Consider the following 27031-nt stretch of genomic DNA (forward strand, 5'->3'; position numbering starts at 1 on the left):
AGGCAGCTGAGGCGCAGGACTTTCACTTGGAGGCTCTCCCCATGAGTTTCCTTCCCATCCAGCCACCCTCAAGATCACGGGGCTGAGCCTGGCCTACCTGTGAAGAAATTTACTGCAGTGAAAGAGCTGGGTCTGCCCACAAGGATGCAGGAAGGAGGCGCCTCACTGCCCCTTGGCCGGGGCACAGCACACTCCACGAAGGCCACGTCTTGGGCCACAGGCCTCTCCCAGAGCGTGCTGCCATTGGCCCCAGACAGAGCAGCCGCAAAGGTGCAGGGAGAGGAAAAGCCTGTAGGGAGAGACACCAGCACATCACTGCTGCAGCCTCCGGGCAACTGGGCAGGCCCCAGTGTGTGCTCTGCCAGGCCTGTCTTCCTCACACCTCACCCTGGCCACAGCCCCTCCCTCCCAGGTATATCCCCTTTATCTTGTAGGCTCTTCGGGCTCTAACGCTGACCCACGGGGTCTCAGTGGCCACGGTGATGCTAGGGCTGGGCCTCCCAGCCTCTTTCTAGTCCTGGCAGGAAGGGTGATGAGATGGGTTTCACAAATACCAGCATCGGCTTCCCCAAAACCCAAAACAAAGATTCCTCCTTCTACATGGAGCTCCTCCTTTTCAGATAAAATGACATTACCTTCATCCATGCAGGACTGGTTGAAATTGTTGCTGCTGTTGGTGTTTTTATAAAGAAAGAGAATATCTTGGATCCTGTCCCCATTTATGTCGTCCACAGCCAGAAAGTCATAGGTGACTGCAAGAGAAAACCAGACTGTACTCCACAGGCCATGCCTGGTTTCCAGGAATGGTCAGGTCCAACATGAACTACTTCTCTGCCCCCTGTGAGGTCACCCAATGAGGACGGTGGCTTCTTCCCCACGAGGATGAGTAATTTCCTTCCAGAGCACAAGGGGTGGGACGACAATGCCCAGTGTTCATCTTCAGAAAAGAACAAGCAGGAATCCTGGGCGTGCCCAACTGATGTCCTGCCACCTTCTGGTGAGAAACAAATCCCTCCCTAGAACAGATGGTATCTAGACAGTCCACATTTCCTTTCATTCAAGGACTCAAGCGATAAATTATATGCCCTAAACTCAAACACCAAAAGAATGAAGTTGAACCCCCTCCACAACTTTTTAATTTAGAAACAGCGTCTAGGCTGGGCGCAGTGGCTCAAGCCTGTAATCCCAGCACTTTGGGAGGCCAAGGCGGGTGGATTACGAGGTCAAGAGATCGAGACATCTTGGTCAACATGGTGAAACCCTGTCTTTACTAAAAATACAAAAAATTAGCTGGGCATGGTGGCGCATGCCTGTAATCCCAGCTACTCGGGAGGCTGAGGCAGGAGAATTGCCTGAACCCAGGAAGCGGAGGTTGTGGTGAGCTGAGATCACGCCATTGCACTCCAGCCTGGGTAACAAGAGCGAAACTCCATCTCAAAAAAAAAAAAAAAAAAAAAAAAAAAGAAACAGGGTCTGGCTATGTGGTCCAGGCTGGTCTTGAACTCCAGGCCTCAAGTGATCCTCCTGCCTCACCGTCCCGAAGGTTGGGATGGCAGGCACGAGCTGCTGGGTCCAGCGTGAAGCTGGATCTTCACTTTTATATCATGCACAAAAATGAACTCAAAGCCGGGCGTGGTGGCTCACGCCTGTAATCCCAGCACTTTGGCAGGCTGAGGTGGGTGGATCACCTGAGGTCAGGAGTTCGTTACCAGCCTGACCAATATGGTGAAACACCATCTTAAAAAAAAAAAAAAACTCAAAATGAATTAAACACCTAAACATAAGAGCTAAAACTATGTGACTCAGGAAAAAAAAAAAAAAGGAAAAATGTTCATGACACTGGATTTGGTAAGGATTTTTTGACACAAAAGTGCAGGAGGCCAGACACAATGATTCACACCTATAATCCCAGCACTTTGGGAAGCCAGGGGAGGAGGGCAGATCATCTGAGGTCAGTGAGACCAGCCTGGCTAATATGGTGAAACCCTGTCTCTACTAAAAATACAAAAATTAGCCAGGCGTGGTGGCATAGGCCTATAATCCCAGCTACACAGGAGGCTGAGACAGGAGAATCACTTTAACCCAGGAGGTGGCAGTTGCAGTGAATCAGGATCACGCCACTGCACTCTCCCACCTGGATGACAGAGTGAGATGCTGTCTTAAAGGAAAAAACAAAACCACAGGAAACAAAAGAAAAAGTAAAGTGGACTTCATGAAAATTAAAAACTTTGGCCACAGTGCCTCATACCTGTAATTCCAGCACTTTGGGAGGCCAAGGTGGGTGGATCACAGGGTCAGGAGACTGTGACCATCATGGGTAACATGGTGGAACCTCATTTCTACCAAAAATCTACAAAAAAATTAGTCGGGCATGGTGGTGGGCACCTATAGTCCCAGCTACTTAGAAGGCTGAGGCAGGAGAATCGCTTGAACCCGGGAGGCAGAAGTTGTAGTGAGCCGAGATCACGCCACTGCACTCCAGCCTGGGTTACAGAGCAAGACTCCATCTCAAAAAAACAAAACAAAACAAAACAAAACAAAAAACAACCCCAGAACACTTTTATGCATAAAATACTACTATCAAGAGAGTGAAAAGGTCAGGCATGGCGGCTCACACCTGTAGTCCTAGTACTTTAGGAGGCCGAGACAGGTGAATCACTTGAGATCAGGAGTTTGAGACCAGCCTGGCCAACATGGTAAAACTACCCGCTCTACCAAAACTACAAAAATTAGCCAGGCAGGGTGGCATGTGCCTGCAACCCTAGCTACTTGGGAGGCTGAGACAGGAGAATTGCTTGAACCCGAGAGGTGGAGGGTACAGTGAGCCAAGATGGAACCACTGCACTCCAGCCTGAGGGACAAGGGCAAAACTCCATCTCAAAAAAAAAAAAAAAAAAACCAGCTAGGCTCGGTGGCTCATGCCTTTAATCCCAGCACTTTGGGAGGCTGAGATGGGTAGATCGCCTAAGGTCAGGAGTTTGAGACCAGTCTTGCCAGCACAGTGAAACCCGTCTCTACTAAAAATGCAAAAAATTAGGTGGTACATGCCTGTAATCCCAGCTACTAGGGAGGGTCAGGCAGAAGAGTCACCTGAACCCAGGAGGTAGAGATTACAGTGAGCGAGATCATGCCACTGCACTCCAGCCTGGGCAACAAGAGGGAACTTTTTTTTTAAAAAAAAAAAAAAAAAAAAGGAATTTTTTTTTTTGGCAGGTGAGTTATTACACACTCCATAGCAGATTCTGACTTCCATGGCCCATCCTGCTAAGACAGAAATTTAATAAAATTTAAAATTTTTTTAAATAGCCGGTCGCAGTGGCTCAAACCTGTAATCCCAGCACTTTGGGAGGCCGAGGTGGGTGGATCACGAGGTCAGGAGATCGAGACCATCCTGGTCAACATGGTGAAACCCCGTCTCTACTAAAAATACAAAAAATTAGCTGGGCATGGTGGCGCGTGCCTGTAATCCCAGCTACTCAGGAGGCTGAGGCAGGAGAATTGCCTGAGCCCGGGAGGCAGAGGTTGCGGTGAGCCGAGATCGCGCCATTGCACTCCAGCCTGGGCAACAAGAGCGAAACTCCGTCTAAAAAAAAAAAAAAAAAAAAAAAAAAAAAAAAAAAAAAAATTTAATAAAAAATTTAAATTAAAAAAAATTTTTTTAATAAAAAATTTAAATTAAAAAAAATTTTTTTTAAATGAGCAAAAGGCCAAAAGACTTGCATGGACATTCACCAAAGAAGATACAAGAATGATTAAAAATCACATAAAGAGCCGGGCGCGGTGGCTCAAGCCTGTAATCCCAGCACTTTGGGAGGCCAAGGCGGGTGGATCACGAGGTCGAGAGATCGAGACCATCCTGGTCAACATGGTGAAACCCCGTCTCTACTAAAAATACAAAAAACTAGCTGGGCATGGTGGCGCGTGCCTGTAATCCCAGCTACTTAGGAGGCTGAGGCAGGAGAATTGCCTGAGCCCAGGAGGCGTAGGTTGCCATGAGCCGAGATCGCGCCATTGCACTCCAGCCTGGGTAACACGAGCGAAACTGTCTCAAAAAAAAAAAAAAAAAAAAAAAAAAAAAAAAAAATAAATAAATAAATCACATAAAGAGAGGAGGCCAACACTTTTAGTCACTGGGAGATTTTTTTTTTTTTTTTTTTTTTTTTTTTTTTTTTTTTTGAGACGGAGTTTCACTCTTGTTATCCAGGCTGGAGTGCAATGGTGTGATCTCGGCTCACCGCAACCTCCGCCTCCTGGGTTCAGGCAGTTCTCCTGCCTCAGCCTCCTGAGTAGCTGGGATTACAGGCACACGCCACCATGCCCAGCTAATTTTTTGTATTTTTAGTAGAGACGGGGTTTCACCATGTTGACCAGGATGGTCTCGATCTCTCGACCTCGTGATCCACACGCCTCGGCCTCCCAAAGTGCTGGGATTACAGGCTTGAGCCACCGCGCCTGGTGTCACTGGGAGATTCTAATTCACACTCACTACCATGGGCATAATCAAAAAGACAGACAATAGGCCGGGCGCGGTGGCTCAAGCCTGTAATCCCAGCACTTTGGGAGGCTGAGGCGGGTGGATCACGAGGTCGAGAGATCGAGACCATCCTGGTCAACAAGGTGAAACCCCGTCTCTACTAAAAATACAAAAAGTTAGCTGGGCATGGTGGTGCGTGCCTGTAATCCCAGCTACTTAGGAGGCTGAGGCAGGAGAATTGCCTGAGCCCAGGAGGCGGAGGTTGCGGTGAGCCGAGATCGCGCCATTGCACTCCAGCCTGGGTAACAAGAGCGAAACTCCGTCTCCAAAAAAAAAAAAAAAAAAAAAAAAAAAAAAGACAGACAATAATAAGTGTTGGCAAGGACTGGAGAAACTAAAGGCCTCCTCAGCATTGTAGGTAGGAATGTAAAATAGTACAGTCGCTTTGGAAAACAGCTTGTCAGCTTCTCAGAAAGTTAAACATAAACTTACCACAGGGCTCAACAATTCTGCTCCTAGCAATGTACCCCAGAAATGAAAACCTATCCACACAAACATCTACAGACGAATGTCCACAGCAGCATTATTCCTAAGAGCCCCAACCGGGAGCGATCTAGATGATCATCAGCCAGCACCCCTGGCAGGAGCACTGCTCGGTGATGGAAAGACACAGACCATGACACGAACGAACCGCACAAAATCACACTAAGTGAAGGAAGTCACGCTCCAAAGGGACGTACTGTATGATATCACTTCTATAAAATATATCTAGAGGCCGTGCACGGCGGCTCATGCCTGTAATCCCAGCACTTTGGGAGGCTGAAGTGGGCGGATCATGAGGTCAGGAGTTTGAGACCAGTCTGGCCAACACAGTGAAACCCCATCTCTACTAAAAATACAAAAAATTATCTGGGCATGGTAGCGGGTGCCTGCAGTCCCAGTCACTCAGGAGGCTGAGGCAGGAGAATCACCTGAACCCAGGAGTTGGAAGTTGCAGTGAGCTGAGATCCCATCACTGCACTCCAGCCTGGCAACAGAGTGAGACTTCATCTCAAAAAAAAAAAAAAAAAAAAGGCCAGGTTGGGAGGCTGAAGAGGAAGGGCAAACTGCCTAAGGTCAAGAGTTGGAGACCAGTCTGATCAACATGGTGAAATCCCGTCTCTACTAAAAATACAAAAATATGGCCGGGCGCGGTGGCTCAAGCTTGTAATCCCAGCACTTTGGGAGGCCGAGGCGGGTGGATCACGAGGTCGAGAGATCGAGACCATCCTGGTCAACATGGTGAAACCCCGTCTCTACTAAAAGTACAAAAAATTAGCTGGGCATGGTGGCACGTGCCTGTAATCCCAGCTACTCAGGAGGCTGAGGCAGGAGAATTGCCTGAACCCAGGAGGCGGAGGTTGCGGTGAGCCGAGATCGCGCCATTGCACTCCAGCCTGGGTAACAAGAGCGAAACTCCGTCTCAAAAAAAAAAAAAAAAAAAAAAAAAATACAAAAATATTAGCCAGAAATGGTGGCATGTGCCTATAATCTCAGCTACTTGCGAGACTGAGGCAAGGGAATTGCTTGAACCAGGGAAGGTGGAGGTTGCAGTGAGTCGAGATCACGCCACTGCACTCCAGCCCGGGCAACAGAGCAAGACTCTGTCTTTAAAAAAAAAAAAAAAAAAAAAAAAGGTTGGGCGCAGTGGCTCACGCCTATAATCCCAGCACTTTTGGAGGCTGAAGCAGGCAGATCACAAAGTCAGGAGCTTGAGACCAGCCTGACTAAGATGATGAAACCTCATCTCTACTAAAAATACAAAAAAATTAGCCAGGCGTGGTGGCACACACCTGTAATCCCAGCTACTCAGGAGGCTGAGGCAAGACAATCCCTTGAACCCAGGAGGCAGAGGTTGCAGTGAGCCAAGATCATGCCACTGCACTCCAGTCCAGGCAACAGAGCAAGATTCTTGTCTCAAAAAAAAATAAATAAATAAATTAGAGCATAATAAAACTGCAAAAAAAAAAAAAAAACAAAAAACAGAGAAACATATATTGTCTTCCCAAATTAAGCGCTGAATCTTGAACACATACTGAACCTAAGTGAGGTTTCAACAGGAAATGCTACTGATGTTGCTGGTGAAGCCCTCGAGTCTGTGCCAGGAAACACTCTGGGGCTCTCAGTGCTCACACCCACCGACATGCTGACTGCAGCTGCTGTTCTCCCAGGAGCACCATGTCCTGACTAAGGCTGACTCCACTGCTTTTCGTAAAGGCCAAGACTCCAGACTGCCACATTCATGAGACAGTAATCAAAGTGTGATCTCCTTTCGCTAACCAGAATATGAGCTGGGGCACCCTAGCAAGTCTGGACCGCACAAGCTGGTGCATGTTCTTCACATTTCATGACAGACTTCTCTGTATCTTTCCGTCGGCAGCTCTGTTTCATTAAATTCTTTAATTTAGAAAAGCAGCCAAATAGCTGGGTGGGGTGGCTCACACCCATAATCCCAGCGCTTTGGGAGTCCAAGGCAGGTGGATCACAAGGTCAAATGATGGAGACCATCCTGGCTAACATGGTGAAACCATGTCTCTACAAAAAAAATAAAATAAAAAAATTAGCCAGGCATGGTGGCATGCACCTGTAATCCCAGCTACTAGGGAGAATGAGGCACTTGAACCCAGGAGATGGAGGTTGCAGTGAGCCAAGATCATGCCACTGCACTCCAGCCTGGGCAACAGAATGAGACTTTAGTCTCAAAAAATAAAGAAAACTACAGAGGGCCGGGCACGGTGGCTCAAGCCTGTAATCCCAGCACTTTGGGAGGCCGAGGTGGGTGGATCACAAGGTCGAGAGATCGAGACCATCCTGGTCAACATGGTGAAACCCCGTCTCTACTAAAGATACAAAAAATTAGCTGGGCATGGTGGCGCGTGCCTGTAATTCCAGCTACTCAGGAGGCTGAGGCAGGAGAATTGCTTGAACCCAGGAGGCGGAGGTTGCGGTGAGCCGAGATCGCGCCATTGCACTCCAGCCTGGGTAACAAGAGTGAAACTCCGTCTCAAAAAAAAAAAAAAAAGAAAACTACAGAAAAGTAACCGGGCGTGGTGGCGCACGCCTGCAATCCCAGCTACTCAGGAGGATGAGGCAGGAGAATCACTTGAACCTGGGAGGGTGCAGTAAGCTGAGACTGTGCCATTGTACTCCAGCCTGGGTGACAAGAGAAAAACTCTGACAAAAAAAAAAAAAAAAAAAAAAGAAAAGAAAAGTAGCCAAATAGGCTACTTTTGTTTATTTACCCACCTGATCCTTCCTGAAAACGGGAGACCCAGAAGCCAGCCACAATACCTCCCTGGCAGTGTTTCCACGTTTACTTAAGGGCTGCTCGGCCGGGTGCTGCAGTGGCTCACTGTAATCCCGGCCCTTTGGGAGGCTGAGGAAGGTGGATCACCCAAGGTCAGGAGGTCAAGACCAGCCTGACCAACATGGAAAACCCTGTCTCTACTAAAAACACAAAATTAGCTGGGTGTGGTGGTGCATGCCTGGAATCCCAGCTACTTGGAAGGCTGAGGCAGGTGGAGGTTGTGGTGAGCTGAGATCCCACCACTGCTCTCCAGCCTGGGCAACAAGAGTGAAACTTTGTCTCAAAACAAAAACCAAAAAACTAAAAACGATGCTCTATCACTCCCTGAAACTCCAGGAAAACCTCGGACATAGAAGTGGCAGCCCCTTGGGGTTGATTCACTGTTAAAGGCCACTTCTAGACTCACAGACACAAATTCTGCCCCCCACCCCCTGGGAAGAGCTGCTTTGGACGCCACTGGGCGGGGAAACCTAGGCTCACCAGCAGTATTGTAGTCGACCCTCCACATGCGCTGTGACGCTGGCCGGTCTGGACACGGGATGACGAATGAGACGACAAACACCACAAAAAGGCAGAGAAACAACGAAAGAAAAAACGCCACCGTACGGCATCGGGAGAGCTGGGATTGCGGAGGCGTGCTTTTCAAGTTATCTTCATTTTTCGACGGGTTTCCCAGATTTTCCTGCGATTTTCTTTCTTCATTTTTCAAGGGGTAGATTTCGGCTTCTAAGTCCTTGTTGTCCAACATCACGTGCACATCCCAAAGTTTAGCTCCTGGTCACTGAGTCAATAAAACAAGAGGTCGGCAAGGCTGGCAGTCCCACAGCACAAAGCTGCAGCACAGAGGACTCTGCTGGTGTCAGCTTCTTGCGGAGCTGGCTGCAGCTGTAACTATGGGCCATCAGGCCAGGAAATAAAAGCTAAATAAATGTTTAGCGTGTCAGTCTTAAACGACTGTACTTAAAAAGGTCTCTAATTAACATGGGAAGGCGAATTAGCTGTGTAGAGCCAGCAGGCAGGAAACTATCTTCATCCTGAACACGCTGGTGCTTCCTGCCGCCGCACCCAGGAACTGCTGAATGAGCTCCAGGGCAGTGCTGGGCCTGAGCTGGGATGAGGAAACCCACACCCTGCAAGTTAAACTAAGCCCCGCCTACTCAGCATCTGAGCCTTCTGAGGGACCTTCCACCAGCCTCAAGCACAGATGGAAAAGGTGGCCCAGGTGCACACACATGGGCTCCCTGGAGGGCCACAGACCCACAATTCAAAGCACCCTGAGTCAAGATGGGCTCCAGGCAGGCAGCCTTGTGCCTCTCTAGCTGTGTGACCAGGACATGTGCTTTGACTGAACTGTGCCTCAGTTTCCTTATCTGTAAAAGAAATATCTACCTTAGAAGCCCATTCTAAGGATTAATTAAATGCATATGAAGCATTTATAAGATCATTTGATACAGAGTAACATTCAAACACTAATTATTATTAGTAAAGCATGTTCATGATAAACACAAACTAGAAAAAAATAAAATAAAGTCTGTTCAAACGGAAGTCCATGGGGAGGACAGAGGACAGCTGTGTGGAGTGAGCTCAGGGCTGGGCTAACTTCTGAGCCCCGACTCTGAAGGGGAAAAACAGGCCCCCTCCTCACCCTGGTCCCCTCCTGCTGGCTGGATTGGGGGTCGACGTGGCGGTGAAACCGGCAGTCACCATCTTAGAGACAAAATGGAAGACGTGTTTGAAGATGGGAAAGGTGCAAGGCCCCTGATATCTGCCAGCCACCATCACCCAGCCTGAGCTGCTTCCACTGTACTAAATGAGAAAAAAACAAACTTCCATTTTGTCTTAGGCAAGATTTTTGTTATTTTGACCCCTTTTAAACAGCCAAACTGACGGCCTAACACAACATACTGAGAAACTGGACATGATCATGCAGACGTTAGGTATAATCTTCATCTACCCAAAAAGGAAGTCAACAGTCCATGACAAAGGGAGGGGTGAAAGAGGGGGAACAGAGGTCGGGAGGGAGTGCGGAGAGCTGAAGCCACACCCTCTGGGGAAGGGTCAGGAAGACAGACAGATAAGGGACTGCTGGCTTATGTTTAAACCTTTTACTCCTGACTTTGTCTTTCCCTAACTGTCTAATAAAAATAATTCATTTTGGCCGGGCGCGGTGGATCAAGCCTGTAATCCCAGTACTTTGGGAGGCCGAGGCGGGCGATTCACAAGGTCAAGAGATCGAGACCATCCTGGTCAACATGGTGAAACCCCGTCTCTACTAAAAATACAAAAAATGAGCTGGGCATGGTGGCGCGTGCCTGTAATCCCAGATACTCAGGAGGCTGAGGCAGGAGAATTGCCTGAACCCAGGAGGAGGAGGTTGCGGTGAGCTGAGATTGCGCCATTGCACTCCAGCCTGGGTAACAAGAGCGAAACTCCGTCTCAAACAAACAAACAAAAAATTCATTTTAAAACCTGTGTATAGGCCGGGCGCGGTGGCTTAAGTCTGTAATCCCAGCACTTTGGGAGGCCGAGGCGGGTGGATCACGTGGTCAAAAGATCGAGACCATCCTGGTCAACATGGTGAAACCCCGTCTCTACTAAAAATACAAAAAATTAGCTGGGCATGGTGGCACATGCCTGTAATCCCAGCTACTCAGGAGGCTGAGGCAGGAAAATTGCTTGAACCCAGGAGGCAGACGTTGCGGTGAGCAGAGATCGCGCCATTGCACTCCAGCCTGGGTAACAAGAGCAAAACTCCGTCTCAAAAAAAAAACCAAAAAAAAACCTGTGTATACCCAGTAGAATGGCTTTAATTTTAAAAATGAAAAACAACAAGTCTGGGTAAGGATGTGGAGATATCGGAACCCTTGTGCACCGCTGGTGGGGCTGCTGTCAAACACCGCCTGGCAGACCCTAAAAAAGCTAAATATAGAATTATCGCATTCTCTAGCGATTCCAGTCCTAGGTATACATCCCCAAGAATTAAACAGAGACAGGGGCTGGTCATGGTGGCTCACGCCTGTAATCCCAGCACTTTTGGAGGCCAAGCCTGGTGGATCACCTGGGGTTGGGAGCTTAAGACCAGCCTGGAAAAACCCTATCTCTACTAAAAATACAAAATTAGGTGGGCATGGTGGCACATGCCTGTAATCTGAGCTACTTGGGAGACAGGAGAATCACTTGAACCCAGGAGGCGAAGGCTGCAGTAAGCCGAGATTGCTCCATTGCACTCCAGCCTTGGCAACAAGAGCGAAACTGTCTCAAAAAACAAAAACAAACAAACAAAAAAACCGGGCTGGGTGCAGTAGATCACACCTGTAATCCCAGCACTTTGGGAGGCCAAGATGGGTGGATCATGAGATGAGGAGATCGAGACCATCCTGGTCATGGTGAAATCCTGTCTCTATTAAAAAAAACAAAACAAAACAAAACAAAACAAAAAACCAGAAACTTGGCCAGCAGGGTGGCTCATGCCCTTAATGCCAGAGGTTTGGGAAGCAAGGGCAGAGGATCTCTTGAAGCTTGCTCAAGGCAGCAGTGAGCTCTGATCACGCCACTGCTCTCTAGCCTGGGCAAGAGAGCCAGACTTCATCTCTTTTTTCTTTTTTTTTTTTTTTCGGAGATGGAGTTTCACTCTTGTTACCCAGGCTGGAGTGCAATGGCGCGATCTCGGCTCACCGCAACCTCCGCCTCCTGGGTTCAGGCAATTCTCCTGCCTCAGTCTCCTGAGTAGCTGGGATTACAGGCACGCGCCACCATGCCAAGCTAATTTTTTGTATTTTTAGTAGAGACAGGGTTTCACCATGTTGACCAGGATGGTCTCGATCTCTTGACCTCGTGATCCACCCACCTCAGCCTCCCAAAGTGCTGGGATTACAGGCTTGAGACGGATTACAGGCCTCTGCTCCGGCCCAGACTCCATCTCTTAAAAAACAAAAACAGCCGGGCGCGGTGGCTCAAGCCTGTAATCCCAGCACTTTGGGAGGCTGAGGCGGGTGGATCACAAGGTCGAGAGATCGAGACCATCCTGGTCAACATGGTGAAACCCCGTCTCTACTAAAAATACAAAAAAATTAGCTGGGCATGGTGGCACGTGCCTGTAATCCCAGCTACTCAGGAGGCTGAGGCAGGAGAATTGCCTGAGCCCAGGAGGCGGAGGTTGTGGTGAGCCGAGATCGCGCCATTGCACTCCAGCCTGGGTAACAAGAGCGAAACTCCGTCTCAAAACAAAACAAAACAAAACAAAACAAAACAAAAAAAACAAAAAAACCTGGCTAGGCGTGGTGACTCATGCCTGTAATTGCAGCACTTTCAGAGGCCAAGCAGCAGACTGCTTGAGCTCAGGAGTTCAAGACCAGCCTGGACAACATGGCGAGGCTCTGTCTCTACTAAAAATACCAAAAAAATTAACCAGGTATGGTGGTATTCATGTGTGGTCCCAGCTACCCCGGAGGCTGGGGTAGAAAGATCACTTGACTTTGGGAGGCACAGGTGGGTGGATCACCTGAGGTCAGGAATTCGAGACCAGCCTAGACAACACGGTGAAACCCCATCTCTACAAAAAATACAAAAATCAGCCAGGCATGCTGGCACTTGCCTGTAATCACAGCTACCTGGGAGGCTGAGGCAGGAGAATCACTTGAACTCAGGAGGTGGAAGCTGCAGTAAGCCGAGATTGTGCCACTGTACGCCAGCCTGGGTGACAAAGTGAGACTCTGCAGTAAGCCAAGATCGTGCCACTGCAAGCCAGCCTGGGTGACAAAGTGAGACTCTGTTTAAAAAAAAAAAAAAAAAAAAAAGATCACTTGAACCCAGGGGGAGCAGAGGCTACATGAGCTGAGATCACACCATGGTGCTCCTGCCTGGGTGACAGAGTGAGACCCTGTCTCAAAGAACAAACAAAAAGCCCACCACAGAAGATCAAAAGAAATTCTGACACGTTATAAAATTACGCTGAATTAAATAACTAGGACAGAAAGGTCACCTGTGGTGTGATTCCAATTCTCTGAAATGCCCAGAATTGGCAAATCCATGGAGGCAGAAACCAGATTCGTGGTGGCCAGGTGTTGTGGGATGATGAAAACAGTGGTGAAGGTTACAAAATGTTATGAATGTACCAAATGTCTAATGGCAAATTTTATATTATGTACACTTTACCACAATTTACAAAAATGTGTGCATTCTCCTAAGTGCTGAGGCTTAAGTTTTAACCTGTTAGAAGTCAGAAAAGGTGTGCTTATCAAAGGTAATAAGTTCGACCACGGAAAATCAAACAATGAGTCATGACCAAGAACCTCATTAAACCCAAGCAGCTGGCATGGGGGTGGGGAAGGCAGGGCATGGGTTGTCTAGAAAAGGTAACTATGGAAAAAGCCAGCAAAAGAACTTGCGAGTGTCTCACTGCCGAGGCCCGAGGGGCTGGAGCCAGGGCGTGAAGAAGAGGAGATGTCGTCTGTTCAGCAAATCTAGCCACCATGTCCCCAGCGAATGGATGTGTGAAGTGTTTAAAACATAGATTCCTTTGGCAAAGGAAAGAAAATGGAAAGAGAACCAGAATGCTACAATTCTGGATTTCTATCTTTAAGGCTTTAAACTTAAGAGCTTTAAAATTGCAGCCAAGAAATTCGAGCTGAGCCTCAGCTGTCCTCATTTGTCTGGAGCCAGAGCATCTAAGGGAACATGCAGGATGGCCGGGGGCAGCGGCTCACACCTGCAATCCCAGCACTCTGGGATGCAGAGGCAAGTGGATCACCTGAGGTCAGGAGTTCGAAACCGGCCTGACCAACACCGTGAAACCCCGTCTCTACTGAAAATAAAAAAAAAATTAGCAGGGTGTTGCGGCATCCACCTGTAATCCCAGCTACTAGGGAGACCGAGGCAGGAGAATTGCTTGAACCAGGGAGGCACAGGATGCAGTGAGCTGAGATCGTGACACTGCACTCCAGCCTGGGCAGTAAGAGCAAAACTCTGTCTCAAAAGAAAAGAAGGCCGGGCACGGTGGCTCACGCCTATAATCCCAGCACTTTGGGAGGCCGAGGCGGGTGGATCACGAGGTCAAGAGATCGAGACCATCCTGGTCAACATGGTGAAACCCCGTCTCTACTAAAAAAAAAATACAAAAAAATTAGCTGGGCTTGGTGGTGTGTGCCTGTAGTCCCAGCTTCTCGGGAGGCTGAGGCAGGAGAATTGCCTGAACCCAGGAGGTGGAGGTTGCGGTGAGCCGAGATCGCGCCATTGCACTCCAGCCTGGGTAACAAGAGCGAAACTCCGCCTCAAAAAAAAAAGAAAAGAAAATGTGCAGGAAAGCACTACTCGGTGCGGGGTGGGGGCATCAACCACCAGCAGCAGGAATCTGAAGAGTCCCGGCCTACCTGGTCATGGGAGTGCCTAGAGGAAGTGCTCACTCAACGCTGACTCCAGCTGGCACATCTGGTTGCAAGCTGTAGACAGCGAATACCTCTGTCTTCATAAGCCCAGGCAGATCTAGGGATCATAAAGCCACTTGTAAATTGCAGCTCAGTCAGCCTGCAAATGTCAGGTGAGGACGTAGATCCTTCCAAAGACACGATTCTCAGCCGTGGCTCCACATGAAAATAACCTAGGTGCTTCTGGAATCCTGATGTCACACCTCAGATGGACCAAGTTAGCTGCTCTGGACATGAGGTCCCAGTCAGGAGCGGCTGCTGGCGCTCTCCAGCTGATTCAGGGTGCAGCCGAGTGGAAAAGCACAGGCTGAGAAGTCTGCCCTTGTTAGGTTCATCCCACCCTAACAACAGACGATGGCCAGACATCTCCTGACCCTCAAGTGGAGACTCCATCCCCGCACAGCCAGTCTGGAAGCAAGCAAGGCAGAGGGGGAAAGGGCCTTTTCCTCTGATGATGCCACCCGGGCCTGCATTCGGGGTTTACTGTTCCTTGGATTTCACAGCAAGCTCAGTGAAGTCAATACAAATGCAGACCTTAAGCTAGTAAATTAAACTGCATGGTCAGGTGCGGTGGCTCACACCTGCAATCCCAGCACTTTGGGAGGATGAGGCAGGCAGATCACGAGGTCAGGAGCTCGAGACCATCCTGAGCAACATGGTGAAACCCCAGCTCTACTAAAAATACAAAAATTAGCTGGGCGTGGTGACGCGTGCCTGTAATCCCAGCTACTCGGGAGGCTGAGGCAGGAGAATCACTTGAACCTGCGGGGGCGGGGGGCAAGATGGCGCTACTGCACTCTAGCCTGGGTGACAGATGTCTCAATAAATAAATAAATAAGGCCGGACACGGTGGCTCATGCCTGTAATCCCAGCACTTTGGGAGGTCGAGACAAGCAGATCAGGAGGTCAGGAGTTTGAGACCAGCCTGACCAACATGGCGAAACCTTGTCTCTACTAAAAATACAAAACTCAGTCGGGTGTGGTGGAGGCAGAGGTTGCAGTGAGCTGAGATTATGCCACTGCAATCCAGCCTGAGCGACAGAGCAAAACTCTGTCTCAAAAAAAAAAAAAAAAGCCGGGCACGGTGGCTCAAGCCTGTAATCCCAGCACTTTGGGAGGCCGAGGCGGGTGGATCACGAGGTCGAGAGATCGAGACCATCCTGGTCAACATGGTGAAACCCCGTCTCTACTAAAAATACAAAAAATGAGCTGGGCATGGTGGCACATGCCTGTAATCCCAGCTACTCAGGAGGCTGAGGCAGGAGAATTGCTTGAACCCAGGAGGCGGAGGTTGCGGTGAGCCGAGATCACGCCATTGCACTCCAGCCTGGGTAACAAGAGCGAAACTCCGTCTCAAAAAAAAAAAAAAAAAAAAGTAAAAATAAAAATAAGTAAATAAACAAAAATCACTCCTTTTCTTAATCATTGTTCTTTTTCTTATTTTTGCCTTTTGTCTTAAGGTTATACCTGAATTTAATCATTTTTCTTTTTTCTTTTTTTTTGAGACGGAATTTCGCTCTTGTTACCCAGGCTGGAGTGGCTTGAGCCACAGCGCCCGGCCATTTTTTTTTGTTTTTCGCAGAGATGTGGTTTCACCATGTTGGCCAGACTGGTCTTGAATGCCTGACCTCAGGCAATTCTGCCTTGGCCTCCCAAAGTGCTGGGATTACAGGCATGAGCCACTGAGCCCAGACTCATGTTACTAGTTTCTTATGGGTCCTTCCAGAAGTGTTCTCTGTGTGGACAAGCATAGAGTATATAAAGTACACACTCTGTGAAAAAAAAAACACGTAACTAGAATAGTCAAGTTATAAGGTGGCCTCTAAAAATTAAAGGAAAAATAAAATTCACACTACTCTTATTTCTACTGTGTGATTGGTCACGTTATATCAGACCCAACTGGACATTCTGTGGCAGGGACAGAGAAAGTACTGTCATTTCCTTAATTTCTGCCTTTTGAATTGGAAAGCCTAGCTGAAAGGACAAACATTTCCCTTACCCATGGACCATCTCTGTAACATGACTTAAAAAGGGAAAAAAGCCGGGCGCGGTGGCTCAAGCCTGTAATCCCAGCACTTTGGGAGGCCGAGGCGGGTGGATCACGAGGTCAAGAGATCGAGACCATCCTGGTCAACATGGTGAAACCCCGTCTCTACTAAAAATACAAAAAATTAGCTGGGCATGGTGGTGTGTGCCTGTAATCCCAGCTACTCAGGAGGCTGAGGCAGGAGAATTGCTTGAACCCAGAAGGCGGAGGTTGCGGTGAGCGGAGATCGCGCCATTGCACTCCAGCCTGGGTAGCAAGAGTGAAACTCCGTCTCAAAAAAAAAAAAAAAGAAACAGGGTTTCACCATCTTGACCAGGTTGGTCTTGAACTCCTGACCTTGTGATCTACCTGCCTTGGCCTCCCCATCTACCTGCCTCGGCCTCCCAAAGTGCTGGGATTACAGGTGTGAGCCACCGCGCCCAAACGAGGATCATCATTTTAATTGATAAACACAGGTTTCTACAATTGTGAGCCAGCCAGTAAAGCATTAGTGAAAAACAGAGACTGATCTAAGATCAAAATAATCTGTGAGAAACTGGTTTAAAAATCATGAATAAACCAGGCGCAAAGGCTCATGCGTGTAATCCCAGCCCTTTGGAAGGCTGAAGTCAGCAGATCACCTAAGGTCATCACTTCGAGACCAGCCTGACCAACATGGATAAACCTGGTCTCTAGGCCGGGCGCGGTGGCTCAAGCCTGTAATCCCAGCACTTTGGGAGGCCGAGGCGGGCGGATCACGAGGTCAAGAGATCGAGACCATCCTGGTCAATATGGTGAAACCCTGTCTCTACTAAAAATACTAAGAATTAGCTGGGCATGGTGGCGCGTGCCTGTAATCCCAGCTACTCAGGAGGCTGAGGCAGGAGAATTGCCTGAACCCAGGAGGCGGAGGTTGCCGTGAGCCGAGATCACGCCATTGCACCCCAGCCTGGGTAACAAGAGCGAAACTCCGTCTCAAAAAAAAAAAAAAAAAAAAAAAAAAACCTGGTCTCTACTAAAAATACAAAATTAGCTGGGCATGGTGGCACATATCTGTAATCCCAGGTATTTAGGAGGCTGAGACAGGAGAATTGCTTGAATGAGGGAGGCAGAGGTTGTGGTGAGCTGAGATCACGCCATTGCACTCCAGCCTTGTTGACAAAAGTAAAACTTTGTCTCAAAAAAGAAAATCATTAATAAGTCTGGGAGTGGTGTCTCATGCCTGTAATCCTGGCACTTTGGGAGGCCAAGGAGCATGGCTTGTTTGAGCTCAGTTCAAGACCAGCCTGGGCAACATGTTAAGACCCTGTTTCTTTTCTTTTTTTTTTTTTTGAGACGGAGTTTCGCTCTTGTTACCCAGGCTGGAGTGCAATGGCGCGATCTCGGCTCACCGCAACCTCCGCCTCCTGGGCTCAGGCAATTCTCCTGCCTCAGCCTCCTGAGTAGCTGGGATTACAGGCACGCGCCACCACGCCCAGCTAATGTTTTATACTTTTAGTAGAGACGGGGGTTTCACCATGTTGACCAAGATGGTCTCGATCTCTCGACCTCGTGATCCACCCGCCTCAGCCTCCCAAAGTGCTGGGATTACAGGCTTGAGCCACCGTGCCCGGCCCAAGACCCTGTTTCTTAAAAAAAAAAAAAAATTAGCCAGGTGTGGTGGCACACACCTGTGGTCTCAGCTACCCGGGAGGTTGAGGTGGGAGAATTACTTAAGCCTAGGAGGCTGAGGTTGCAATGAGCAGTGATCATGCCACTGCCCTCCAGCCTGGGTGACACAGAGTGAGATTGTCACAAAACAAAACAAAACAAAACAAAACAAAACAAAACAAAACAACAAAACCAACAATAAATCAATTTAAAAAAACAGCAAGTGGCCTGGCATGGTGACTCATGCCTGTAATCCCAGCACTTTGGGAGGCCAAGGTAGGTAGATCACAGGTCAGGAATTCAGGACCAGCCTGACCAACAGGCTGGTGAAACCCTGTCTCTACTAAAAATACAAAAATTAGCTGGGCACGGTGGTGCATACCTGTAGTTCCAGATACTTAGGAGGCTGAGGCAGAAGAATTGCTTGAACCCAGGAGGCGGAGGTTGCGGTGAGCCTAGATCGCACCACCATTACACTCCAGCCTGGGTAACAAGTGAGACTCCATCTCAAAAATAAAAATAAAAATAAAAATAAAAATAAATAAATAAATGTTATCCCCATATATGGTTATTTAAACAGATTATTACCCTGGCCTGCAGAACTATCAGTAAACCAGCGGTGGCTCATGCCCAGTACTTTGGGAGGCCAGGAGTTCAAGACCAGACTGGACAACATGATGAAACTCCATCTCTACTAAAAATATAAAATTAGGTGGGCATGGTGGCACATGCCTGTAATCTCAGCTACTGGAAAGGCTGAAGGAAGATAATCACTTTAGCCTGGGAGGCAGAGGTTGCAGTGAGCCAAGATTGTGCCACTGCATTCCAGCCTGGGCAACAGAGCAAGACTGTTTCAAAAAAAAGAACCACCAGTAAACCAGCCACTCAGCAACTGGTCTGCTCTAGGCCACTGAGGCTGCCACACCTGTCTGTCCTCCAGAGAGTCCATAGGCTATCTAATCACAGTGGAAACTCTGATTAGAATGAAGAACAATAAAATCCAGCAAAAGTTTATGCAGCTGATTAACAATTTCAGCAGGTGAAGGCAGGGCAGGAATGCCAGAGTACAGGCAGAAAGGAAGTAACAGGTCTTTGCCTTTTCTCCAAGGGTTCTTTCTCTAAGAACAGTTTACTGGGCCATGCGCAGTGGCTCACGCCTGTAAGCCCAGCACTTTGGGAGGCCAAGGTGGGTGGATCATGAGGTCAAGAGATCGAGATCATCCTGGCCAACATGGTGAAACCGCATCTCTACTAATAATGCAAACATTAGCTAGGTGTGGTGGCAGGTGCCTATGGTCCCAGCGACTCTGGAGGCTGAGGCAAGAGAATCGCTTGAACCTGGGAGGCCGAAGTTGCAGTGAGCCGAGATCGCACCATTGCACTCCAGCCTGGGTGACACAGCCAGACTGACTCAAAAAAAAAAAAAAAAAAAAGCCCAGGTGTGGCAGCTCAAGCCTTAAGTTAAGCTTGGGGTGACCCGTGCTGATGCTGATTAACCACATTCCACCCCAGAGAACTCAGGATTTTTCTTTGAAAGCACTCATCATACTCCTCTTACCTGGCAGAAAGAAAGCTATTTAAGCGCAGAAAAATGGCTGCTGTGTCCCCTGAGATAAGCACTCAATAAGTATCAGTTAAATGGATGAAAGAGAATTTAAAAGACGAGTAAGATAACTCACAATCGTTGTCTTTGCTTCAGGATCTGAATTTTCCCACAGACGTCATGACCCATAATGATAAACCAATCTTTGTAGCAAGTGTGCCCAAACGCTTCGCCCCAAAGCCAGCTGTTAAGATAAACAAATGACTTAAGAAATGTTTTTACACAATGTGGCTGTGTCACCATGGAGAATACTCTGGGTATTTGACAGCAATTCAACATGAAGTTCTGAGACACCCACAGTGACCAATGAGGCAGCGCTGAAGTTTCAGCTGAGCAAAGCAGATTTCAGACAAGGACGGCTACTGTGTCTAGTTGTTTTCAGCAAGCAGCTATTTCTCTCTTCACCAAGCATAATCTCAAGACAAAGAACAGGCACATAACCATTTTTCAAGAACCACTTTAAAGATCATTGTTCCAGCTGGGTGAGGTAGCTCACACCTGCAATCCCAGCACTTTGGGAGGCTGAGGCGGGTGGATCATGAGGTCAGGAACACGAGACTATCCTGGCCAACATGGTGAAACCCCGTCTCTACTAAAAATACAAAAATTAGCCAGGCATGGTGACGTGTGCCTATAGTCGCAGCTACTCAGGAGGCTGAGGCAGGAGAATCACTTGAACCCGGGAGGCAGAAGTTCCAGTGAGCCGAGACTGTGTCATTGCACTCCAGCCTGAGCGACATAGCAAGACTCTGCCTCAAAAAAAAAAAAAAAAAAAAAAAAAAAATCATGATTCCTTAACAAAGGCAAAAGTATCAGAGCAGACGAAGTCAGCACTCAAAAGCCTAAACACAGTTCCCTTCCTTTACATAAATGAGAAACTTTTAAAGTACTTGAGAAAAAATCTTTTAAAGTACTTGAGAAGGGCTCACAGTGCCTCCTAAAAGAAGTTGTAGGCGAACAGCTACCTGCATTTTAGATGGGCAACTATTACACAGAATAAATTTTGTAGTCTATCCAGAAAATAGCATGGGGTAAGCCTTTCTCCTAAATTCCAAGGCAGATTTCTTGCTAATCCCCCACAAATCAGTGGTTTTGTTTGTTTGTTTGTTTTTTGAGACAGAGTCTGGCTCTGTCACCCAGGCTGGAATGCAATGGCTCGATCTCGGCTCACTGTAACCCTCACCTCCTGGGTTCAAGCAATGCTCCTACATCACCCTCCCAAGTAGCTGGGACTACAGACGCTTGCCACCATGCCTGGCTAACTTTTGTATTTTGGTTTCACCATGTTGGCCAGGCTGGTCTCCAACTCCTGACCTCAAGTGATCTGTCTACCTCGGCCTCCCAAAGCGCTGGGGTTACAGGCATGAGCCAGCACGCCCAGCCATGTTACTCATTTTTGCCCTTCATTAAATAGGGGGCAGAGAAATCAAAAGATAAAGTATAACTCTTAACTAGATCACTTCTGTTCAGCACTACAAGATAATAAGTAAGCCTTAGTCTCAGTTTCCTTCTTTTATCATTACTTTTTAAAACCTTTGGCCCAGCTGTGGTGTCTCATGCCTATAATCTCAGCACTTGAAGAGGCTGAGGAGAGAGGACTACTTGAGCCCACGTGTTTGAGACCAGCCTAGGCAACACAGTGAGTCATCATTTCTATATATGATGAGGAGAAAAAAACCTTTATTACGTATCTGCTGACACATTAACACAAGTAGAGAACACCATTCCTATTTAACCATTACCCAGGTCCAACAATTATCAACACACAGTCAGTCACTTTCATCTATAAGCCAGCTGACTTCTTGCCCACGTCCCATTTTGACAGTTGCTCCTTTGATCTCTCAGCATGTGCTTCACAGCGATTTGGTTAGGAGACAGCTTTTTTTTTTTTTTGACATTCTAAGATAACCTAAGTTCCATAAAGAATTTTGCAAAGTGCGAGTGGTTACAAAATTCACCAAGTTTGCAGGGTGCTGTTTGCAACCTTCGCCCCCTGGGTTCAAGAAATTCTCCTACTTCATCCTCCTGAAGTAGCTGGGATTACAGGCACCTGCCACCATGCCTAGCTAATTTTTTATAATTTTAGTAGAGATGGGGTTTCACCATATTTGCCAGGCTAGTCTTTTTTTTTTTTTTTTTTTGAGACGGAGTTTCGCTCTTGTTACCCAGGCTGGAGTGCAATGGCGCGATCTCGGCTCACCACAACCTCCGCCTCCTGGGCTCAGGCAATTCTCCTGCCTCAGCCTCCTAAGTAGCTGGGATTACAGGCACGTGCCACCACGCCCAGCTAGTTTTCTGTATTTTTAGTAGAGACGGGGTTTCACCATGTTGACCAGGATGGTCTCGATCTCTCGACCTCGTGATCCACCCACCTCAGCCTCCCAAAGTGCTGGGATTACAGGCTTGAGCCACCGCGCCCGGCTTGCCAGGCTAGTCTTAAACTCCTGACCTCAAGTGATCCACCAGCGGGATTACAGGCCCAAAGTTCTGAGATACCATACCCGGCCAAATTTTGTATCTTTTAGTAGAGACGGGGTTTCACCATGTTGGTCAGGCTGGTCACGAACTCCTGACCTTAAGTGATCTGCCCGCCCTGGGTCTCCCAAAGTGCTGGTATTACAGGTGTGAGCCACCAGGCCTGCCCTAAAGACCAAATTTGAGTGAGAAATATGGTATATTTTGAAACATTCAACAAGTGTGGTAGATTCTAAGCTACCTCTTCAGTTGAGCCCCTCCTTTCAATAGTCTCTGCTTTAGGTCATATTCTCATAACTTTTCACCTGACTTGTATGGCCCTCTCAAACAATGCAAGACATACCTTCCTAAAATACTCCTAGATCATGTAATTGCCTTGTTTAAACAGTCTGGAATGAGGGGCCAGGCCCGGTGGCTCACGACCATAATCCCAGCACTTTGGGAGGCCGAGGCGGGTGGATCACACGGTCAAGAGATCAAGACCTGGCTAACGTGAAACCCCGTCTTTACTAAAAACAGAAAAATTAGCTGGACATGGTGGTGCGCGCCTGTAGTCCCAGCTACTCGGGAGGCTGAAGCAGGAGAATTGCTTGAACCCAGGAGATGGAGGTTGCAGTGAGCCGAGATTGTGCTACTGCACTCCAGCTTGGAATAGGAGCGAGACTCCATCTCAAACAGACAAACAAAAAGTACGGAATGACTCATAAAACTGAGAACCAAGCTCAAACACCTTAGTTTAGTTCCACATCTTTACTACTTGGCTTCCGGCTCCAATGTCATCTCTTCCCAAACCCCACGCCTAGCATTCGTTCCAGTCACGTTTCCCCCGTCCTTCTGCTGTTCTCGTACCCTCGCTCCATCTGTCCATCTCCTGATAACTCTGCTGTGTCTCTAACACCCAACCCTGCTGATTTCCACTGGGACGCTTTCTCTGATGCCGCAGCTCCTCCAGCTTGGTGTGCCCCTCACAGTGTTGGCTGCTTAGGGAGAGCACCCCCATTCCATTCCTTGAGGACCGTGACAACATACACTTGTTATTGCCTTTGTTTCCCAAGAACAAAGCATAACACCTGGCAAAAAGACAATCATGTCTGAATAAATGTCCCATTCTTGCTATGCTGCCATCATAAACTTTTCTTGGAAGAGTAATTTATTTATTTATTATTTTTTTTTTTTTTTGAGACAGAGTTTCACTCTTGTTACCCAGGCTGGAGTGCAATGGCACGATCTCGGCTCACCGTAACCTCCGCCTCCTGGGTTCAGGCAATTCTCCTGCCTCAGCCTCCTGAGTAGCTGGGATTACAGGCACGCGCCACCATGCCCAGCTAATTTTTTGTATTTTTAGTAGAGACGGGGTTTCACCATGTTGACCACGTTGGTCTCGATCTCTTGACCTCGTGATCCACCCGCCTCGGCCTCCCAAAGTGCTGGGATTACAGGCTTGAGCCACCGCGCCCGGCGGAAGAGTAATTTATTAATGCACTCACTGATTTGCTTTGAAATCTACGGCTTGCAGACCTTTTAAAGTTGAGTAGAAACAGATGGCATAAATCATGTATCAGGGTCACTCTGACTACCTAACATCTTTCTATTTCAAGGAACAGCACCCTGATTTCCCTTGGGGATATCTGCTTTCCCAACTGCTCAGACAATGTCGATCTAGTGGACTGACACCACTCCACTTTGGGGAGTGCTCTTCACCCAGGCCTAGCTAATCAAATTCCCGGAGATTAGGGTCAGAACTCCAGTTGAAATCACAGGACCAGGCACTCTTGTCCACAGGAGTAATGAGTGGTGGCATAGTGGTTTTAAAATGTTCACGCTGTGTGTGTGTGTGTGGTGGGGTGCGGACATGGTGGCTCATGCTTGAAATTCCAGCACTTTGGAAGGCTAAGGCATGCAGATCATGTGAGGTTAGGAGTTCCAGACTAGCCTGGCCAACACAGTGAAATCTGTCTCTAACAACAACAAAAAAAAAATACAAAAATTAGCTAGGCATGATGGTGGGTGCCTGTAATCCCAGCTACATAGGAGGCTGAGGCAGGAGAATTGCTTGAACCCAAGAGGCAGAGGTTGCAGTGAGATGAGACAGTACCACTGCACTCCAGCCTGGGCAAGAGCTAGACTCCACCTCAACCAAAAAGTAGGCGGGGCGCGCTGGCTCACGCCCGTAATCCCAGCACTTTGAGAGGCCAAGGCGGGCGGATCATGAGGTCAAGAGATCTAGACCATCCTGGTCAATATGGTGAAACCCCATCTCTACTAATAAAATAGAAAAATTAGCCGGGTATGGTGGCACGAGCCTGTGGTCCCAGCTACTCAGGAGCCTGAGGCGGAAGAATGGCTTGAACCCATGAGGTGGAGGTTGCAGTGAGCGGAGATTGTGCCACTGCACTCCAACCTGGCGACAGAGCAAGACTCCGTCTCAAAAAAAAAAAAAAAGCGATTATTCTGCCTCAGCCTCCCGAATAGCTGGGATTACAGGTGCCTGTCACCATACCTGGCTAATTTTTGTATTTTTCTAAAGATAGGGTTTTAGAAAAACCATGTTTTTCACCATGTTGGCCAGGCTGGTCTGGAACTCCTGATCTCAGGTGATGCGCCTGACTCAGCCTCCCAAAGTGCTAGGATTACAGCTGTGAGCTACCTCACCTGGCCTGATGATCTCATTCAAGCCCTTGACCCTAGCTTATTTCTGGTTCCTTTGACTTTCCATAGCAAAAGTCAGTGGAATACTTCCATAACTGAACTAATCGTAAAGCATCCCAAGCAGTGCAGCCAGGACTCTAAATGCCAAAATGCCCAAATACAGGTCCACTTGAAGCCAGGGTCATGCTCACTGCTTCCTCCTCCCCTGCTCTGCACTTCCTCTTTAGCATGCTCCGTTTTTTACTTATCTAATTTACTATCCATACCCTCCAGTAGAACAGACGCTCCTTGAAGACAGGAAGTTCTTTTGTTGTGTACTACATCCTCAGCACCTAGAACCATCCCTGGATCCCAGCAGACACTCCCGGAGTATTTATTAAGTTATTCTAACTGCTCTAATTGATTGCAGACTGAAATTGCAATGAAGTAGTGTGATCTGAGGCTGACGCTGGAAAGACAGCCGCAGCCAGTACATGGAAGCGAGCAGGTCACGGCCTCCTCAGCTGGAATCACCAGGTTTAGAACCCACGAGAAAACCAAACTGCCTACCCTAACCTGTCGGTCTGGTCAAGGGCAAACGCTCTCCTTGACAGCTCTCGGTCAACCAAGGTAAGGGAGAGCCAGGAACGCTTTCACAGTGTTTTCCTCCCTTCCAGACTTGTGTTCTGTTCGCTCAGAACAGCACAGGCCATGCCTGAGTTGCTCCCCGCAGACGAGCCACCTCGCCTGCGCTCGGAGCGCTTTCCCAGGGTCCGGACGCATGAGCTTGCAGACCGCGTTCTGCGAGAGGACACGCCTCTCTGCTCCCCAGAGGCTTCTCACCCACATTCTTCCACCATAAAAAACCACTCTCGGGCAACCCGGGCGGCACCAAGAGCAGAAGTGGCCACGGCAGGCTCACCTACGCGGGGCCGGGGCGCGGAGCTCCCTATCGGGACGTAAAGACACACTGTGAGGAACACTGGAGCTTGATGTGCACGCCACAGAGGCCCAGGCTGCGGCAATGGGGGAAACGCGGGAGAAGCAGCGTGCAGAGGCGCCCCCGCCGCAGCCTCCCGGCCTGCACCTGACTCCGGAAGGTGGAGGGGCGGGGCGGCAGGACGGGCGGGGTCCTTCAAGGGCTGAGGGTTGAGGGACTGGACGACCCGGGGGCCGGGGTCCCCGAGGCAGGGGGCCCACGTCCCAGAGCGAAAGGGAGGCCGTGAGGCGTCCCAACGGGGTGCAAGCGCGAGGATGAGGCGGCGCTCACTCACCTGCCTCCGAGCCCTTTCACCCGCCCGCGCCGCAGGTACCGCCCCCTAACGTCACTTCCGCTCAGCCGGGCCACCTGGGCCGGAAGTGCGCCCCGCAGCCCTGCTTGGGTTGCTGAGCAACGCGGTCGTGGGCGCGGCCAGCACGGGGAACTTGGCTGCGCCTGTTTGTGGCTGTCGCATCGGATGTTGAACGTCCTCACCCCGCTCGGTACCCGTACCTTCTCCGTGTTCGCTCCCCTTCGTCCTCTTTTCCTCCCTGCGTCCCCGCTCCGTCCTCCCACCCCTCCCCGTCTTCTCCCCACCCAGTCCTCTTCTCGCCTCCTTTCTCGACCTCGCCCCAGCCTCCGGGTGCTCCTTCCAGCGTTTCTCCTCTTTGACCACAAGAATTGCTGGCAGTGGGGATGCGAACTTTCGGTCTTGAAATATTGTGCCAAATTGGGAGTCTCGCGTGGTTGTGCTGACTGATACCCCACGCTGATCAGTATTGGGCATGACGATTCGAATCCCCAACAGGGGCCAGGTGCGGTGGCTCATGCCTGTAATCCCAGCATTTTGGGAGGCCGAGGCGGTCGGATCCTGAGGTCAGGATACCACACCAATCGGCCGTCTCTACTAAAAATACGGAAAAATTAGCTGGGCGTGGTGGCGCACACCTGTAATTCTAGCTACTCGCGAGGCGGAGGCAGAATTGCTGGAACCTAGGAGGCGGAGATTGCAGTAAGCCGAGATCGCACCACTGTACTACAGCCTGAGTGACAGTGTGAGGCTGTCTCCAAAAAAAAAAAAAAAAAAAAAGGGCCGGGCGCGGTGGCTCACGCCTGTAATCCCAGCACTTTGGGAGGCCAAGGCGGGTGGATCACGAGGTCAAGAAATGGAGACCATCCTGGTCAACATAGTGAAACCCCGTCTCTACTAAAAATACAAAAAATTAGCTGGGCATGGTGGCGCGTGCCTGTAATCCCAGCTACTCAGGAGGCTGAGGCAGGAGAATTGCCTCAACCCAGGAGGCGGAGGTTGCAGTGAGCCGAGATCGCGCCATTGCACTCCAGCCTGGGTAACAAGAGTGAAACTCCGTCTCAAAAAAAAAAAAAAAAAAAAGAATCCCCACCCAGATCAGGATATCTAAAACTCGG

At 48.9% G+C, this 27031-nt stretch overlaps 1 protein-coding gene across 7 annotated transcripts in view; it reads right to left on the minus strand.

Annotated features, from left to right (window-relative positions):
* FAM234A (family with sequence similarity 234 member A) overlaps nt 1-25954 on the minus strand; it is a 38655-nt gene extending 12701 nt beyond the window's left edge. For 4 of the 7 annotated variants that reach the window (XR_005581754.2, XR_005581751.2, XR_005581752.2 and 1 more), the window contains exons 1-4: nt 25899-25954; nt 8301-8601; nt 636-752; nt 98-289 (exon numbers count right to left, since the gene is read on the minus strand). Coding sequence is in view for 3 of the 7 variants with exons in the window: in XM_074381837.1 (XP_074237938.1) it covers nt 98-289; nt 636-752; nt 8301-8568 (577 nt within the window). In the remaining 4 variants the exon portion in view is untranslated. Of the gene's footprint in view, nt 1-97; nt 290-635; nt 753-8300; nt 8602-14188; nt 14301-19597; nt 21659-25898 lie in introns of those variants that run through there. The other 3 variants (XM_074381837.1, XM_003928347.4, XM_074381838.1) reach the window with 3 other exon arrangements.
* Nucleotides 25955-27031: the final 1077 nt, after the last annotated feature.

This window comes from Saimiri boliviensis, chromosome 12 (assembly GCF_048565385.1).
Source record: "Saimiri boliviensis isolate mSaiBol1 chromosome 12, mSaiBol1.pri, whole genome shotgun sequence".
Classification (NCBI taxonomy): Eukaryota; Metazoa; Chordata; class Mammalia; order Primates; family Cebidae; genus Saimiri; species Saimiri boliviensis.